Source organism: Ixodes scapularis, unplaced genomic scaffold, assembly GCF_016920785.2.
Source record: "Ixodes scapularis isolate PalLabHiFi unplaced genomic scaffold, ASM1692078v2 PGA_scaffold6__148_contigs__length_123643588, whole genome shotgun sequence".
NCBI lineage: Eukaryota > Metazoa > Arthropoda > Arachnida > Ixodida > Ixodidae > Ixodes > Ixodes scapularis.
Genome location: NW_024609881.1, coordinates 123,041,388 through 123,057,508, shown reverse-complemented (window position 1 = coordinate 123,057,508; position 16,121 = coordinate 123,041,388). Strand labels below are relative to the sequence as shown.

The following is a 16,121-nucleotide window of genomic DNA, read 5'->3' as shown; positions in this document are numbered from 1 at the left end:
ACGTAAGTCCAAAAGGCAGATCACAGAAGCAGAAGCGGCCAAAGGGAGTAATGAAAGTGGTGTACTCCTGACTTTCCTTGGTAAGTTTCACCTGGTGAAATCCGGAATTTGTGTCCAACTTGGAGTACACAGTCGCTTCTCCCAGAAGTCCTAGAAATTGGTCCACCGTAGGGAGCATGTGCCGTTTTCGAAGGACGACCTTGTTGAGCTTCGTAAGGTCAACGCAGAGACGATGACCGTTGGGTAGCGTACCCAGCCCTGTGAAGGGCTCCGTGAAGCCTGGGTTGACTGCAGGCTTGGCTGCAGTATTGAGGAACTTGATGACCTGAAGGTCCTCTATGGCAGAGAAGCCCAGCAATCCTTTGCTGGGCTTCTCTGAGACTGGATGACATACACCTGCTGCTTGGAAGATCTGCCGTTCCACCACTGCGTCGATGAGAAAGAACCCGGCACTTTAAGCGGGTGGTTGCCCGATCCATGAATGGCGTTTTGCACCTTTGACAAACGCTGGGGATTCCGAGGGAAATCATCTGGAACAGCCGTCACCTCGGCTCCCGAGTCCACTTTGGAGGACGCTGTATAGTTAGTTTTTCACGGTGACATCAGTGTACTTGGCCCTCTCTCCGGCATCGACTACAGAAAGCTGCAGAGTGCCTACTTTGGCTTGCTTTTTCATGCGGGAAAGACAGACCTGTTGTGAAGTGCCCTTGCTTGTGGCAAAGTTACACTTTGACTTGCGTGCGGGACAGTCCTCACAAGGATGAGACAAACGTCCGCAGAAGAAACAAGAACCAGGCCTGCCCGCAGAGATGCGAGACGACTGGTCATGAGCAGCATTGGTGGTGTTAGGCTTATAGTGCCGCGCCGCTTGAGACGACCTGCAAGTTTGGTCGCATCAAGATTTACACCTTGACCTCCTAGAATTTCAGATTTTCCCGTGCTTGCCTTGGTTGCCTTTTCTTTGTTGGCGTCTTCGGCTTGGCGCGCTTGTACCCACGCATCCTTGAGCGTGAGCTTCGGGTTACGTCCAAGACGGTCAGACAGCTGAGAGTCCCGAAGACAGACGACAAGATGTTCCTCGACCTCCAGGGTGCCATAGTTGCAGCGCCTGACTAGACGCATCAGCTCCGCATAGAACGCATCTACGGTTTCCTCCGCGTGTACCCGCCGATGGAAACGCGTTGATTCATATACTTCGTTCACGGGTTGGACGAAGTGCTCGGTGAAACACCGCACCACGAGCTTGCCATATCCCACCACTTGCTGACACCATGTAGGATTCAGAGCCTACCTCTCAAACCCTGTGAGGCTGAGCTCGGTAAAAGACATCCGACACCGACGGCTGCTCGTGAGGAACTCCCTTTTACTTCTAAAGAACACGCATGCCCCCCTCTACACTAAGAGGGCGCCACTAGCTGGACCAGCTCACACATAGCGACCACTACAGTGTATACCTGGTAACGAAGGCGAGGCCAGACATGTAGCGGTGTCACTACCTTCTCTGTCGCTCTCTCCTGTGTCGTGTGGTAGATGCTGCAAAGGCAAGGAGTTATAGGTACATCCTGTATGCCCCATACAGGAGGTGCCATTATTTTGCCGTGCGCTTGGCTTTTGGGATTTTTGCAGCTAGTCTCTTCTCGGCAGTGTTGCCCATTTAGCTGTTTTCCCGCTAAGTTTGGCGGCAAAACTTAGTGGGGGAAATTGTCGTTTTGCAGTTGTTGGAGTTTTTAGCGGTTTTCAAGTCCCTGTAGCATGTTTCCTGGCCATCCATAATGTTCTGCAGTTTATATTTATCGATCATAAATAGCTTAATTTCTACGGTAAGTTAGTGTCACGAGGTCGTTATTTTTTTGCTTACTATCAGCAAAATTGTTGCGAGTGAGAATAATGCTTGCAACGCCGTTGAGGTATTATGGGGCAAGCATTGAAACATCTCGGAGGTAATATAAGGAGAGAGAGAAAATAAACAATTCAGCCGCGTTTGAGACGTCTTCTTTCGCGCCTTTTTTCTTCGACTCAAAAGTTTCGTAATTTTCCCTCACCGCAGTCTCAAGTTTTAAGCGTCATGGTTATCTATCCCCGTCTTTTCATTAATGGTGTTAAAACGGTCATCCGTAGCCCGCGCCTGATGTTTAGCGGTATTTCGGGATTTCTTTAGCGGGTTTATTACTTTTGGGTTGGAAACACTGCTTCTCAGTTTTGCGATTCAACTGCGGTGCCTGGAACTTGTCTGCAGCATCCTAAACAGTGGTTTCTCGATTTCTGCCCGACCACGTCGTAAAAGTGTTGCGCCGTCGCCGACTGCAATCGTGGTGGCAGTGGCAGACGCGCGTTTTACCGCGGGTCGCTTTTCAGCTTCTCAGTCTACAGAAGCCACCGCGAAGACGGCGAAACTCACATTCTTGTTGTCGGAACTCGGTCGCCCAACCGCCAGAATGGCAACAGCGTGACACTCTGGCTTTTGCGTGGTAGTTTACTTTGGGACCACTTTGGATGCGCGTGGGCGCATCCAAAGTGGTCCCATCCGCCGATCCAAGACACGTTCCTGGCACCGTAACTGGAACGCTCGTTTTTTTTCAGCCGGTGGGGAAGATGGCTTTCCCGGCGTCGTTACGGACGACGGAAGCGCGGACGTGTCCCCGCACGCGGAACGCCTGCTCCGCAAGCTCCACGAGCAACACGTCCGTTTCGCGACGGGTCGGTCTGCTTCGGAGGTTGCGACCGAGACGGAGCGGCTGGAGCGGAAGCAGGCGGAGCTGCTCCGGAGGCACACGGTCCGAATGGACCAGCTGCGGAAGGAGCTCGCCCACGCGCAGCGAATGGTGAGGCGCTCCAACGCTCGTTTCGTTTCATTATCGTGGAATCTGTTTAAGACCTTGCGGCGGCTTGTCTCATTGTTGGCGCCTTGCTGGCAAATGCCGGCGTGTACCTGTTGTCCGCATTGTTGGAGAGGCTCATATTTGAAAAATAATTTATCCGCAACAACAACAAGTATTTTTCTAATTTTTTGATACATTGAACGGATGGGATGAACTGAAGTTTTAACTATTTCAAAAGTTCCAGGCATCGCTGCCCACATTGCTTTTTATGGCTCTCAATATGGCCGTTTCTGCATAAACTGGAGATTTTGTAATTTAGTTAAAATGCAACAAAACGAGGATTTTAAAATTTAATACGAGCAATTCAATTGTGAGTTTTAAGAGAACAGAGGAAAAAAGTATTGTGGCTAACACCCAAATCCAAGTTCAGTAAAAGAAAAAATGAAGAAATCTCATAGCCTTCTTTTTGGAGCTCCTATTTGAACTCAAAAAGCTCTTTAAATGTTTGTATTTTAGTATCAAATAGGGCATGTCATTAAGTATTTAACTCTGACATCCAAAGTTGGTGCACGATTGGGGAATATACCACGTACGTATTGGCGCGCTCGACGAACTGATTTGTGCAAACGACGGTCAGCGAGATTTAGAGAAGTTTCAAATTTACCTTTTGTGGCAGACTGATACGTTTAGATTAATGATTTGGAATAAATTTTTGATACCTTGATTATTGAATACTGCGGCCTATGGCGTAGATCGTTCTCGAATCTGCGGATGCAGAACGGTTTGCGACTGCGAGTGGTTGCTAGTATTGCTGCAAGCACACAGTCACAGAGCCTTCGTTGAGAATTTAGATTTGACCAGAAGACTTGAGATCTTGGACGGAAGTGCGTTGAAGATCTCGAGTCTGGAGGAGTTGCGATCTGGGAGAATGCGTAACCGTGCCGGGCGTTGGCGGCGCGTCTTTCAGAACGAGCTGGACACCCAGCGCCGGCTTCACGGCGCCATTGAGGCTCTGGAGAAGGAGCGGCGGCAGCGGAGGGCGCTCCTCAAGCGACACGCCGAGGAGCGCGAGCGCATCATGAGGGCGCGGCGGACGAGCCAGCGGCACCGAGAGCAGCAGGTGACCCACTCTCGTCGGCCAAGAGGGGGTGGGGCCAAAAATGCTGGGTTCCCTCAACTCATGTCAGCGACAATGCTTAGGGCGAAACCAATTTCGTAAAGACTTTGGGCTTTGAAGGCAGCGACGGAAAAACAGACGGTAATAGAGGGGAGGTCGAAAGGCACAGGTTAGCGGATTGGTGGCATAAGTTGAGGCGAGAATGAAGACTCGTTAGGCATAACGCAATTACGAGGCTCCTGGTGGACGAAGGACGACACAAAGTCTCTCTTTGCTCGCGTGCAGTCTCAGGGGGGGTCTTCACCGGCTTGTTTGTGCCCCGACTTCTTGTTTAAAGTTTCGTTGTTATTTTCGTCGTCGTGTGGATTGTAAGTTTCGGTTGTTGAGGACATTGAATGACTGCTCGTGCTTAGCTGCGACGTGAGATTCTTTACCGTTCTCCGTCGTGGCGACTGAAAATAGCGAGCAGAATCTCATCATTGTTTTATCGTGCCTTCTGCAGCCTTCATGCGAATGGATTGCCGCACGTCACTTTATTCACGCAAAGTTTTTGTGACGAGCCTCGATAATTTCACTCGGGCCACTAAACGGGTAAGACATTGCGAGGAAGACGTGGAATCAACAATTAAACGCGAAAAACAACACGGGGACTCCCACCGACGTTGACGTCACAATTTGATGGTTTGTTTATCGGTCACGGCGAGCTTCTTGCCCACGTCTCATGGCGTATGTGCGGCACCAGTGGCATGCCTTCAGGGGTGCTCCAGTTTGTTTGTAAACATGGGGCGCGTTAAGTTCGCGCCTGATTACTCCTACTCCGATGCTCCGAGTTTCATACTCCGAGCGCAGCAACTAAACGACACATGGTGTACAGGAGCGTGACACACCGAGGCTGTGTTCCAAACCTACTCGAAAGGATCCGAGTTACTCTGGCGGATTGTGTCACATGACAACAAAAAGAGTCAAGCTATACGCACTATGTAGTGCACTTCGGCCGGAAAGGGCTATACATACTACGCGTAGAGCTCATGCCATTTGGGTCACCCTTTTCCAACGACGCGTGTATCACTGGGGAGCTCGTTGACACACCCCCCGCCTGCGTTCATGCCGCTTCGCATGGCGGCAGTGTGCGGCTGCTAATTACAAAACTTCACTCGTACATGCTGCTTACAGCGTCCAGCTGGCAGCCCTAGCCCCACTGTCCCAGATTGCACCTCCGGAAAGGGAGTCCCATACCATCTAGTTCTGCGAAGTTTCGTCGGCAACATTCACTTTTTTTTTCTTTTTTAGTGCTGATTGTAAAAAAAGAAATGTAAATATCGCCAAATGCCTCAACAGAAAGTAGGCCCCCCACCGCGGAACGGACTTGCGTCCACTTGCATATGAAGCAGACAGCTTACCTCTATGCTATGCCACCACTTAGCAAGCTCGTTGTAACCTTTCGTTTTATACGAGTTTCGCGTAGTGCGTATAGCCATTTCCGGCCGAGGTACACTACGGAGTGCGTATAGCTTTACTCCAACAAAAATAGAGAAACGCTGGGCGCGAGTAGGTTTTCGATAACCACCTTTACCCTAGAGTTAGATTGTGTAAGTTTTGGAACATGGCCAGAAACTATCGAAGAGCCACACGAGCTCCTTCCGACCTTGGATACAGGTGGCAGAAGCCGAAATTATTTCGAAGATAAATTAATTAGGCCCGTGTGGAGCGGAAGACTCTAAAGGCCCGTTCGCACTCTTGCGACTGCTTGCGACCTCTTAAACCTGGGTTCCTTAAAAATTCTTAAACCAGAGAACACACTGGCGCCATCTATTGGGAAGCAGTGTAAACTCGGCGGTCCGGCATATTTTTTTTTTATTTCTCGTGCAATATCCTTTTTTTTTTGGCTCGAAAAACTTTTGTCAATGTTATAAACGAGCCTTTCTATGGGTATTACGCACATTTGACCTCGGAAATCCCGCAAAACCTTCGCTTTTGTGAAATGCAGTTCTAGGGTCACCGCATAGATGGCGCCACTTTGTCAGTGTGTTCCCTCATTCTAGAAACATTTAAGAAGTTGTAAGAGATCTCGTCTCTGTCATTCGTACTCGGTCGCAAGAGTGTGAACGGGCCTTAAAGCAAAAGATGGCGACGTTATGAAGTTTCTGCGAACGTTTTGATATTCCTGAAAGGTTTGAAGACTCGCTTCGTGCACATACGTGGAAAGTTACCTTGGCCTGATTCAAGGAGCGGCCAGGCTCTTTAAATCGACCGCAAAATTCGGTTTCTTAATCTATCGCGCTACGACTTTGTGCAGCGTTGCCCACAGATGGTGCATCTTTTTTTTTAAAATTTGCAAAGAGCGAACTTATTTGAGAAAAAAGTAAAGAAAGAAAAAGGCTTATGGAAGCGCAGCGAAGCCGCCGGTGTTCAAACAATACAGCACCGTTTCGCACGAGAGACAAGAGATGGCGCAAGCGGTCACAACGCCAACTGCCGCCAACGAATGAGCATACAGCGCCGAGAGCCGGCGTCTTTAGCAGATGATCGTTTCGACTCAAAAGCGGCGCGCGTTCCGCAGGCGGCGACAATCGCAGAAACAAAAACAGGTGCGGTAACAACAAGGAACTGCAAAGCAGACGACATAAGTACTAGAAACAAAAAACAGTTAAAATAACCCGACAAACCATTTTTTTAAATCAATTATGTGTCCATTCAATGTGTTTTATTAGTAAGGATGATAAAATAATGCATTGGCAGCTGATATGAAAAAATCTCGCGCCGCTTTTGAGCTGAAAAGATTGTCTGCTAAAGAGGCCGGCTCTCGGTGCTGTATGCTCGTTCATTGCATTGTCGGTGTTCGTTGCGCCATCTCGTGTCTCCTCTGCGAAATGGCGCCGTGTTGTTTGAAGACTGGTGGCGTCGCTGCGTTTCAATAGGAGCTAAGCCTTTTAGAGCGCAGCTCTTAGGGCTCATTCACACTGGAAGCGGATCCGCGTTCGCAAAGCGGTTGCGAACGCGGTTGTATAAGGATTCAGTACAATTGCACGCGCACACGATGACATCAAATGCGCGTGCAATTGCACTGGATCTTTATACAACCGCTTTCGCAACCGCTTCGCGAACGCGGATCCGCTTCCAGTGTGAATGGGGGGTTAGGGGCCCGTTTCCAGCCTGAGCGGCGTCGGCGTAACCGGGGGGGGGGGGGGGGGGGGTCACGTGACCCCCGAGGTCACGTGACTACCTGCAGGTGACGTGACCCCCCTCAGTACCCTTCCCTACTCCTCCTCAAGAGCTGCGCTCCAATTCGGCGTTACAGGGATTTGTAAACGGCTTTCATTTTTCTTTCTTCACTCTTTCCTCAGGTAAGTTCGCTCTTTGCAAATTTTACAAAAAAAAAAATGCACCATCTGTGGGCAACGCTGCACAAAGTCGTAGCACGATAGGTTAAGAAACCGAATTTTGCGGTCAGTTTGAAGAGCCTGGCGGCTCCTTGAATCACCCAGTATTTATTGACCATGCATGCTGTTCCGATTTAAATTAAAGACAACATTCTTGAACCAGCTCGTCGACACAAGAAACCCTAAAATTTGTCAGAGATTCCCTTGTTCCGTCGGTTCCATCTTGCAGCGAGACCGAAGCTACGCCGATACTGGCACACCGTCGTTCGATAGCACGTCAATTTGTTCTTAGGCGGTATGCATGAAGAAACCTTTCCCGCAACGCTAACTGGTGTTTCGGCTTTCCAGTCTAAGTATCTTTATTCGCTGCGGCTGGACTAAGCATTCTAAGCAGGGCAGCGGACTGACTCTTTTTTCATCACAACTTTTCTGTCGCCGAGCTGTCGGCACGCTCGTTCGATAGATCAATTTGTTTTCAAACAAGACGCACAAACAAACCTTTTCCTCGACACTCACTGATGTTTTGGCTTTCCAATCGAAGTATCCTTATTCGCTGGTCTAAGCATTATAAAAGGGATAGAGCGGTCCGAATGTCTCATCTCGACAACTTTTCTGTCGCTGTGCTACCGGCACGCTACCGTTTGACAGATTCATTTCTTTTTCAGGCGAGATGCACGAACATACCTTTTTCAGAACACTAATTGCTGTCTTGGCATTCAAATCAAATAGTTTTTACCTGCTGGATTAAGCACTAATCAACTGAAAAGGGCCAGTGGTCCGGCTACACCTTTCTTCTCGATGCTCCCAACAACAGCGCAGCCATATTGTTTGTTTACGTGACGTCACGGAGCGCAAAGAAGTCACTCGCACTCTGAGAAATTCTCGATGCATGAAGAGCGCGCTCGAGTATCAGTCTCCGGTGGCACTCCTGCCCGTTTATGAAAGGAGCGCCATTTCTCGTGCTCCGGAGCACGGACTTAACGCGCCCATGGGCTGGTGTAGGAGCGGGTGGCAGGCCAAGAACCCAGGGAAGCTGTGGAGGAGGAAGCAGATGGAATGCTGGAGAGGAGGAAACATCCCCCTCTCTTTTACACCTCCCCAGCCTTTCTTGCCCTCCCCCTGGTCGTTGACCTGTCACCGACCGTAGATCCTTGTAGCTCGTATTACAAACTCGGCCTATAAACCCCCACCGAGCAGTTACAAACTCTCCGTAACATAAGCTCTCTAGTGTTTTCTCCTCATAAAAGGTCGCAACAGCTTAGTCAGAGCAAGTGCGTAAGCGGGCCTTTAAAGGCGTACTCGGGGCGATTTATTCAGCTACCCCAACAAACTAAACTTTCTGCAACCCGGGACTTTACCCTTTCCAGTAGGATATTAGTATCGCAAAATTTAAGATAGTTATTGCGAAATCGGCGTACGAAAATCATGCCAAAACCAACATTCAGATATTCCCACGCTTTTTAGTGCGACGACGTCGGCGTCAGGCAGGCTCGTTCGCCGAGCGGGCAGTCGAAGAAATGAATTGCGCCAAGCATTTGTTTTGGGATGTTGCCCGGATGCTGGAGCAAGCTTCCAAAGCGTTCATTTGATACCGCAAAACTTCTAATCGGTTGGGAACAAATCCCGCAGTCCAAAGAGCGAACACCTGCCTGCCGCTGGCGTCAATTTTTCGTCGTTGCCAGTAGACACTTTTGGTTTGAAAACACATTGAGGACCAAAATTGTAAATTTAATAACTTAGCAAAAAATTTATTTGAGGACGAATATTTGGATGCTATTTTAGCAATGTTTGTAGTTTCTTTTAGTGAGTTTTCAAGCAAATCGGGGAGCCTGAAGAAAACGCCAGAGTACACCTTCAAATGTGTCGGTACTTGGTCGCAACTCGGTCGTTGCTGACGGCCGCCGAACCTTGCGTTTCTCGCAGATGCTGCATGGCGCCTTCAAGCAAAGCGTGGAGGCGCAAAGGGCGGACCTGCGGGACGTGCGGACCTCGGTGCGAGAGAGGTCGCTCCACGAGAGGGACAGCCACAGGGTGCACCTGGCCTCCCTCGACAACTTGTATCCTTCTCACACGTGGTCCTGGCCCGCAGAGGTAACGCCGTCCCTTCGTCGCCGACATTGAGGCGCTAGGCACGGTTGAGGCCAGTTCGCGCGTGCATCTCTGCAATACCACAACTCGATGCTGGGGCTGCATTGGCATTGCAGCGTTTTTGAAAACGAGAAAAGGCCGGGCCTCGCGCAGCGAAGCACGAACGAGGTGCCGATACAGCGCAAAGTCGGTGTTGCGTCTATAACGGCATGTTAGCACTGTGCTGTGTGTGTGCCTTTAACCTTAGACAGCGACGTACAACCTCAGTTTCGTGCGGGGAACGTAATCCTCAGAGCGTTCTTTCCTAAACTGGAAGCTCAGCCGCATTGGGGCGAGGTAAAAGTTGAAGAGGGTGTGGGAAAGGACGAGGCGAGAAAAAGCGGAAAGCGCAACGCGTTTGTCGGTGCATGCAGTTGCAGTCTTTGACCTTCTGTTGCGCGAGTATCTGTGAAGGCATTTGTGTGGACGGAGATACATTTTAATTTGGCGACTTTGAGGGGGATGGTAGGTTGATGTATGACTCAACTTGTTTTGACATCATTTCAGCTTCACTTTATACGAGCGACTTCGAGCTTTCCAAGTTGTTTCTGTTTTGTCTCCGCTTGCTCCTTACAAAGCTTCATTCAGAAAGACTAAAGCATGTGCCATTTACTAAAGAAAATATAACTTACTTACTTTGGTTAAGGAACATTTATGATTTGTCAAATTTAATTAGAGCCACGAAACCTTTTCTGGTTATTCTTCATTACGTGGGCTTTCATCTGATCCAAAACAATAATAATTGCGCCTCTCATTTCTTCAATATCAATTTTTATTCACCCGTAGTCCATTTCTCATGCTCCTTGTGAAGAGAACTATATTATTAAATAAAAATGTTTTCAAAGAAATCCCATTTATGAGGTTCTGTAAATAAATTAGGGACGTAGTAATAATTGACAAAGAAATGTCTCCGACAGCTCCATTAGTTACGGAGAAAATGTTCCTTACATGTACAAAAATTAATTTTTCCAGAAATTGCGATTGGACGTTTGGCTGCTCATCCACAATCCTAAAACGTGCCTGGTACATAGTCCTCAGCCCAGTCCCTTTGCACTGCCTCGCAAAGTCTGTCCTGGCACTTGCCATCATTTTCTTTCTTTCCGCAGAGGTCCGAAAGTCTGCTTTTCTGATTCGGACGTTGTCCATACGGTTCAGGGTCACGCCACAAAACACGTCGGGTGCTGCATCAAAGGCAACGAGCACTTTTTTTCTTGCTCTGTTGCCGTTTTAGAACGCAATCGCGTCGTAGACTTCACTTGGACGCAGAAACAAACATAGCGACTCATTTGCATTCTGCGCATGTCCGTGAAACGCCCATGCGTCAATGAAACATACATGAAATGCAAAAACGATTTATACAATATGTTTTATCAATCTTACGCACACATGGAGAAACAAGTTATGTTGCTTTCTTTTACGTTTTGAGAGCAAAAAGAGTGATTCAAACAATGTCTCCGCAAAGTCACGCGCATTATGAAGGGCAGGTAGGCGTTGTAGGCACAATATTTAAATGTCTTCTAGAACTCGCTCAAACATGCTAATTGGAAGACTGGTTCTATTTGAACCCTCTTTTTTTCTAGATAAATATTAAGAAGTCGCTCGTTGGGTTTGTTTTGCCCACCTTCCCCACTCAAGGTTCTTCGACCTCGATCGGAATTGCTTCGCTCGCGGGATTTGAGTGGGGCAAAGCGCTGAGCAGCGTCCCGTGCAGTTGGACGAGCGCAGTCGTTTGGAAAGGGCGAGCGGACAATGTTTGACGAACCCGTTCTAATGGTCACCCCATTCGTCCGTCCCGCTCGTTTTGTACTTCCGTCTGTGTTTGTTGCGTTTCTGTTGCTCCAACGATAACGTCGTAGCAGGACGGGGAAGGGGCCATCGATATTTTCGAGAGTGCAATTTGTTTTCATAGTTCGTTGTTACGATCTACTAGATCTCTGCGTTGTGTTGTAAATGATCTCACCCTCATCTAATGCTTTTGAGTGGGCCTTTGAAGTGGTAGGAATAAACGAATAAAGAAATGCAGTCGCACACTGTAAACGACTTACTTTTCGCGAGGTCCTAACTTTAGCAAATTTTGCAACTGGTAAACCCCCATGTGGCAATATATGGGAAATATGGAGCCCACGAAAATAAAGTTGTCTACGTTAGTCGGACTGCAGTCGGAAAGTTGACTTGGCTTCCTGAGCTGTGGTTGCGTCCAGCTACCAGTCCCAACTGTCGCTGCTGACGGAATCGCTCGGCAAGGAGAAGCAAGAAATGCGCAGGAGGGCCGCAGCCCAGAGCCAGGTACCACCGCCCCCGTGGCAGATGCCACGTCTCTGAAGTATCTTACTCTAGAAGTATCGTGTCCTGGAGTGCTTTACGGCAGAAACTCCTCGAGTTGAGGTTTCCCTTTGAATGTGCCTGCCTTGGTAAAAAATTGGCAGAAACCTTTACCTCCGTAAAGTCCCGTCGTGCACCAAATGCACTATTTCGGGACCGATTGTTTAAATTTGTTTAAAAGACATTAAGCAGTTGTTTTGGGGAGCAGAGTAGAACATACATTTTCGTTAATTTTTCCTCTAAATTTAGCTGGAAATGTACAGACGGTCGGATGAAATTATGAGATTGGAGGGGGTCCCGTTACAAAGCGGTTCATGCTTTAAAACGCTGGACACCTTTTTTTCAGGTCCTGGAGAAGATGCGCAGGGAATTCAGGGACAAGCTCAAAGAGGAAACTAGAAACATGTACGACATGGTCGCCCGCACTCGAGACGGATGGGTAGACGCCGACCCGGCCGTCCGAAGACGAAAACGAAGCCAAAGAATTTGACAAACTGCCCATCCTTTGCGTCAACCAATATCATTGCAATCAATTGTCTCCACCGGGACATTGCGTGGAGTTCTGGTTGCGCATTTTCATGTGGTCGGCGCCACGAGCAGTTTTGTGCGAGACCGTCCATACATTTTTAAAGTCGTAGAGATTAAAGAATGCAACTAAATATTTCGAGGAATTTTCGAGCCACTTTTTAAGTTTGGCTTCGAAGATTAAGAATTTATTTGGATGATGGTGTTCAAATGGTCTCTTCCAACTGCCATTTAGGTTGACTGCATTCGAGTATTGTCAACTTCAATGTCTTATCGCATAATCTAGAAAATATTTGGTTTAACCGGCTAATAAAAGAAGCTCCTGAGCCCCATGCGGAACCTTGTTTCAAATAAACAAAACTTGGCTATCCCAATCTGCTTTGCGACACCTCGTCATAATTGTTTTAGTGCCACGATTGTGTCGTAGGGTTGATTCTTGACAGATCCTCAGTTCTGTGCATGAATGACTCTGGAAAGAGCGGGAACAGGGGAACCTCAAGCAAGCCTGCCGATTAATAGGACACAGCTCGCAAACTTGGCAGCCTTTTTTAGCACGCGATGAACAATATGAAGCAATAAAAATTGTGCACGTCTTCAACTATTTATTATCAGATTTCTTCAGGTTACCCAATGAGCAAATGTATTGGCGTGGTATCTTTGTGCGGCGACGTAGGCTTCAACGCGGGCCACTGGACTTTCTGCGGTGTTGCAGCCGTCCTTTCCCAAAATAAATACTAACACTAGCATCTTTGACATGATTTATTTGGTTGCTCGCTTTTGGTATTGCTCTATATCTGTTGCTAGTTGGAAGATGTGGTTGTGTCATCTTCGTTTTACATGTTTATTCTTTGTTCAATATGATCTACACCAACACACACTTCATCCATTAATCATTAACCCTTTGACGGTAGAGTTTTTTGCCCGAAATATGCTGCCCAGTGGTTGGGTTTTGTTCTCAAAGGAAATGTATAAAGAAAGGGTAAGCTCTCATCCTCTCAGTTCAATTATAAGCGTAAGGGTCTGCATCGTAAGGCCGGCTCTTCAGACCAGCCAACTTTCGAAGCGACCAACTGGTGTGTATCACATGTGTGGAGTGTCAACTTTAAAATTAGAAATGGCCCCAGCAAAGCAAAACACCGTGAATATAATGTCTACAGTTTGCCATAGAGATAACAAATAGCAACACCTCCCCCGGTGCACGCGGTTTTACGTTTAGCCTGGCACTTTAAAATGTGTAATCGCTGCCGTACAGGTACGACGACGACTGTCAAAGGGTTAATGGGTCTCAAAATGGGTTCCACCAAGTTAGGTAGTGAGTTTCACAAAACAACCCGCAGAACAAATAGCCTTAAAACTTCCAACTTCCCTTTTAATATAAAAAGTCCCGCGTCGTACACTTGTGCCTTGTGGCTCATTCCAAACTCCAGAGCTCGCTGAGAAACTCCTCCTTCTGCTTCAAGAGCCCTTCCACCTTGTGGAAGTTGGTCGGTGCCTCCTTGTGCTTGGCCGACTTGGCACGCCTCACCATCTCCGTGTAGCCTTCCTCGAGACGTTCTGAGAAGTCCCACTCCATCTTGGGTAAGTTGTCGTTGATGAACTTGGCTTTCTTGGCGATGGTCGGGTGCCAGTGGCTCTGCAGCGTCTTCAGCTCCCAGAGGGAGCTCTCCGCCGCCCTCGCCTTGGCGGGGTCCGGTTCTTCTGCGTCGTACGGATCCGTAGATGCATCCACATCCCCAGAGTCGTTGATCATGGTCGCCAGACTGCGGTGCCTGACCAGGAGGTTGCCGATGAACGGGACGACGTAAAGGAGGGCGTATGGCGGGGCAACGAGGGACATTCTGGCGAGCCTCTTGGCAAATGCAGCCACCAGGTAAGCGGGCAGGTGGGTCGAGGAGAGGAAGAGGTCGGTAAGGAAGAAGAACCTCGCCCGGTACTTCTGGTAGAAGACCTCTGGAACCATCAGTTTGTAGAGCTTCTCGTAGAAGTAGGGGTAGTCCAGGTGGTAGCGGTGGATGAGCATGAAGAGGCCGTTGAGTGCCATTAGGCTCAGCGCGCCGCCGCGGTTGTACGATTCAATGAAGAAGTCGGCCACCAGGAGTGGGTTATGGAGGTGGGGGACCACCTTTTCTGGCAGGAGGATGAGGAGTTCCTTGTATAGCTTGATCGGGAGCTTCTGCCTGAGAAATGCGATCCAGACGCTCGAGATCCGTTTAATATCTTGCTCCCGGTTCACGAGAAAGTTTGTGGAGGTGCCGCCCAGAACCGGCACCGGTTCGTCGTCCGCCGTGACCGGTGGAGTCATGTTGAACCCGAGGAGTAAGTGGTACAGGTTCTTGAGGTACTGTTCTTTTTCTGGCTCGTCGGGATCCGAGTCCCAGTCTTTCGAGGCTTGAGCCAGTGTCTTGAGGGCGTACGTTCTCACGTCCGCGAGTTCCAGGAAGTGGTTGAATTTTGAGATACATCCTTTCCCGTCCCGCTTCGGGGACAACAGGGCGCCGATAAGGCTGGCTAGTTTCTCGACGGGCACGTGGTGTTCGCCCTGCTGTTTATTCACAGTCTCCAGCTCAATCCACTTCATGAGCACTTGGACGGCGATGTCATGGCGACGGTGTGTCGAGTCGTCTGCTAGGATTTGCAGGATCTGCTTTTGAGATTCGGCGTACTTCTCGCGTAACCACGCGTTGTATTTTTGCAGGGCTTTTTGCGTTTCAGGAGCGACTTGCGCATGGTCCTCAGTCAGGACAGTGGAAGTCTTCAGGACGTGGCAAAACACTTTGTTGCAAGCTTGAATGCTGGCTACCACGATGTCTTCCGCGTCCGACTTGAGCCCGGCTATGATGTCGACCAGCTTGTTGCAGTGTTTGCGGTCCTCCACGAACAGCGTCGCGTTTTTCTTGATTTCGCTAACCGTCATAGTCGATTATCAATTCGCGTACGTGCCTTGATCGGTTTCCGAGACGTCTAACAGCGCTTCAACGCGGGCCAAACGAAGAAACACATGGGAACAAACGCGCAAATGGAGGCCGCCATATTTGCTTTAAAGCGTCCTTGCGCCCCCTGGCCATTTTGACTGGATCACTTGAAAAAATATGAGACAACAAAAAGTGAACGACATATTATATTGGTTTAATATTAAATTTACTTTGTTAAACTAAAACCAGGCGGAACACGAATGCAAGCAGTCCAGATCTATATATAGGAAGAGTCTGGACATCTATTGTCATCGGTGACCTCTCGCCGTACCTTCGCTTCTCCCAGACTCCTAAAGCCTAGCAACCGCCTAGCAACGAAAAACGCCGGGGGAACGGCGCGCATGCCTTTATTTTCAGGGTTTCTGGTGAGAAAATGGTCGGTTGTTTTGCGGTTTAATGTTCTTATCACAACCGTCACCTTTTCTTTTTTTAAAGAAATTATATATATAAAACTCCAAACCGCGTAGTCAATTGATTTATTATTCGGTGCTTTCTAATAAATGTCACCTTTTTGTATAAAAAAGCTAGTTTTGTTGTCTTTCCATCTTCCATTAATTTTCACGTAATGACATGACGATGAATCTCAGCGCCCTTAGGAATGGTCAATTCATCTACTAAAACGAGCAAGCTTACGATTTGGGAAGAGGCGCCTGACGCTGAGTCGCTCGATGTTTATTTCGTAACCTTCCATCATGAAATAGACGGCTCTACGACAAACGCTAGCGGCGGCGCCGTTTTTAATGCCAGAAAACTCGCACAACTTTCATTTATTTTATTTTATCTTGTAACCTTCCGGCCGTTCGGAGGACAAGATCGCTGATAGAGTTCAATGCTCGCCGAGGTTTTTATGTTCGCCGAG

The 16,121-nt window shown here is 48.5% G+C and overlaps 2 protein-coding genes across 2 annotated transcripts; one reads left to right on the top strand and one right to left on the bottom strand.

The window, feature by feature from the left end:
- Nucleotides 1-1,912: 1,912 nt before the first annotated feature.
- Nucleotides 1,913-12,622, top strand: LOC121833021 (RNA-binding protein 25-like). The gene is made up of 6 exons (XM_042286072.1): nt 1,913-1,940; nt 2,581-2,822; nt 3,787-3,939; nt 9,240-9,373; nt 11,645-11,729; nt 12,112-12,622. Exons 1-6 carry the CDS (start codon nt 1,913-1,915, stop codon nt 12,253-12,255), a joined length of 786 nt encoding a protein of 261 aa, XP_042142006.1. The 3' UTR covers nt 12,256-12,622.
- Nucleotides 12,623-13,116: 494 nt separating this feature from the next.
- LOC8036334 (nucleolar complex protein 4 homolog) lies at nt 13,117-15,334 on the bottom strand. The gene has a single exon (XM_002411775.4). The coding sequence runs from the start codon at nt 15,202-15,204 to the stop codon at nt 13,702-13,704; it is 1,503 nt and encodes a 500-aa protein (XP_002411820.3). The 5' UTR covers nt 15,205-15,334; the 3' UTR covers nt 13,117-13,701.
- Nucleotides 15,335-16,121: the final 787 nt, after the last annotated feature.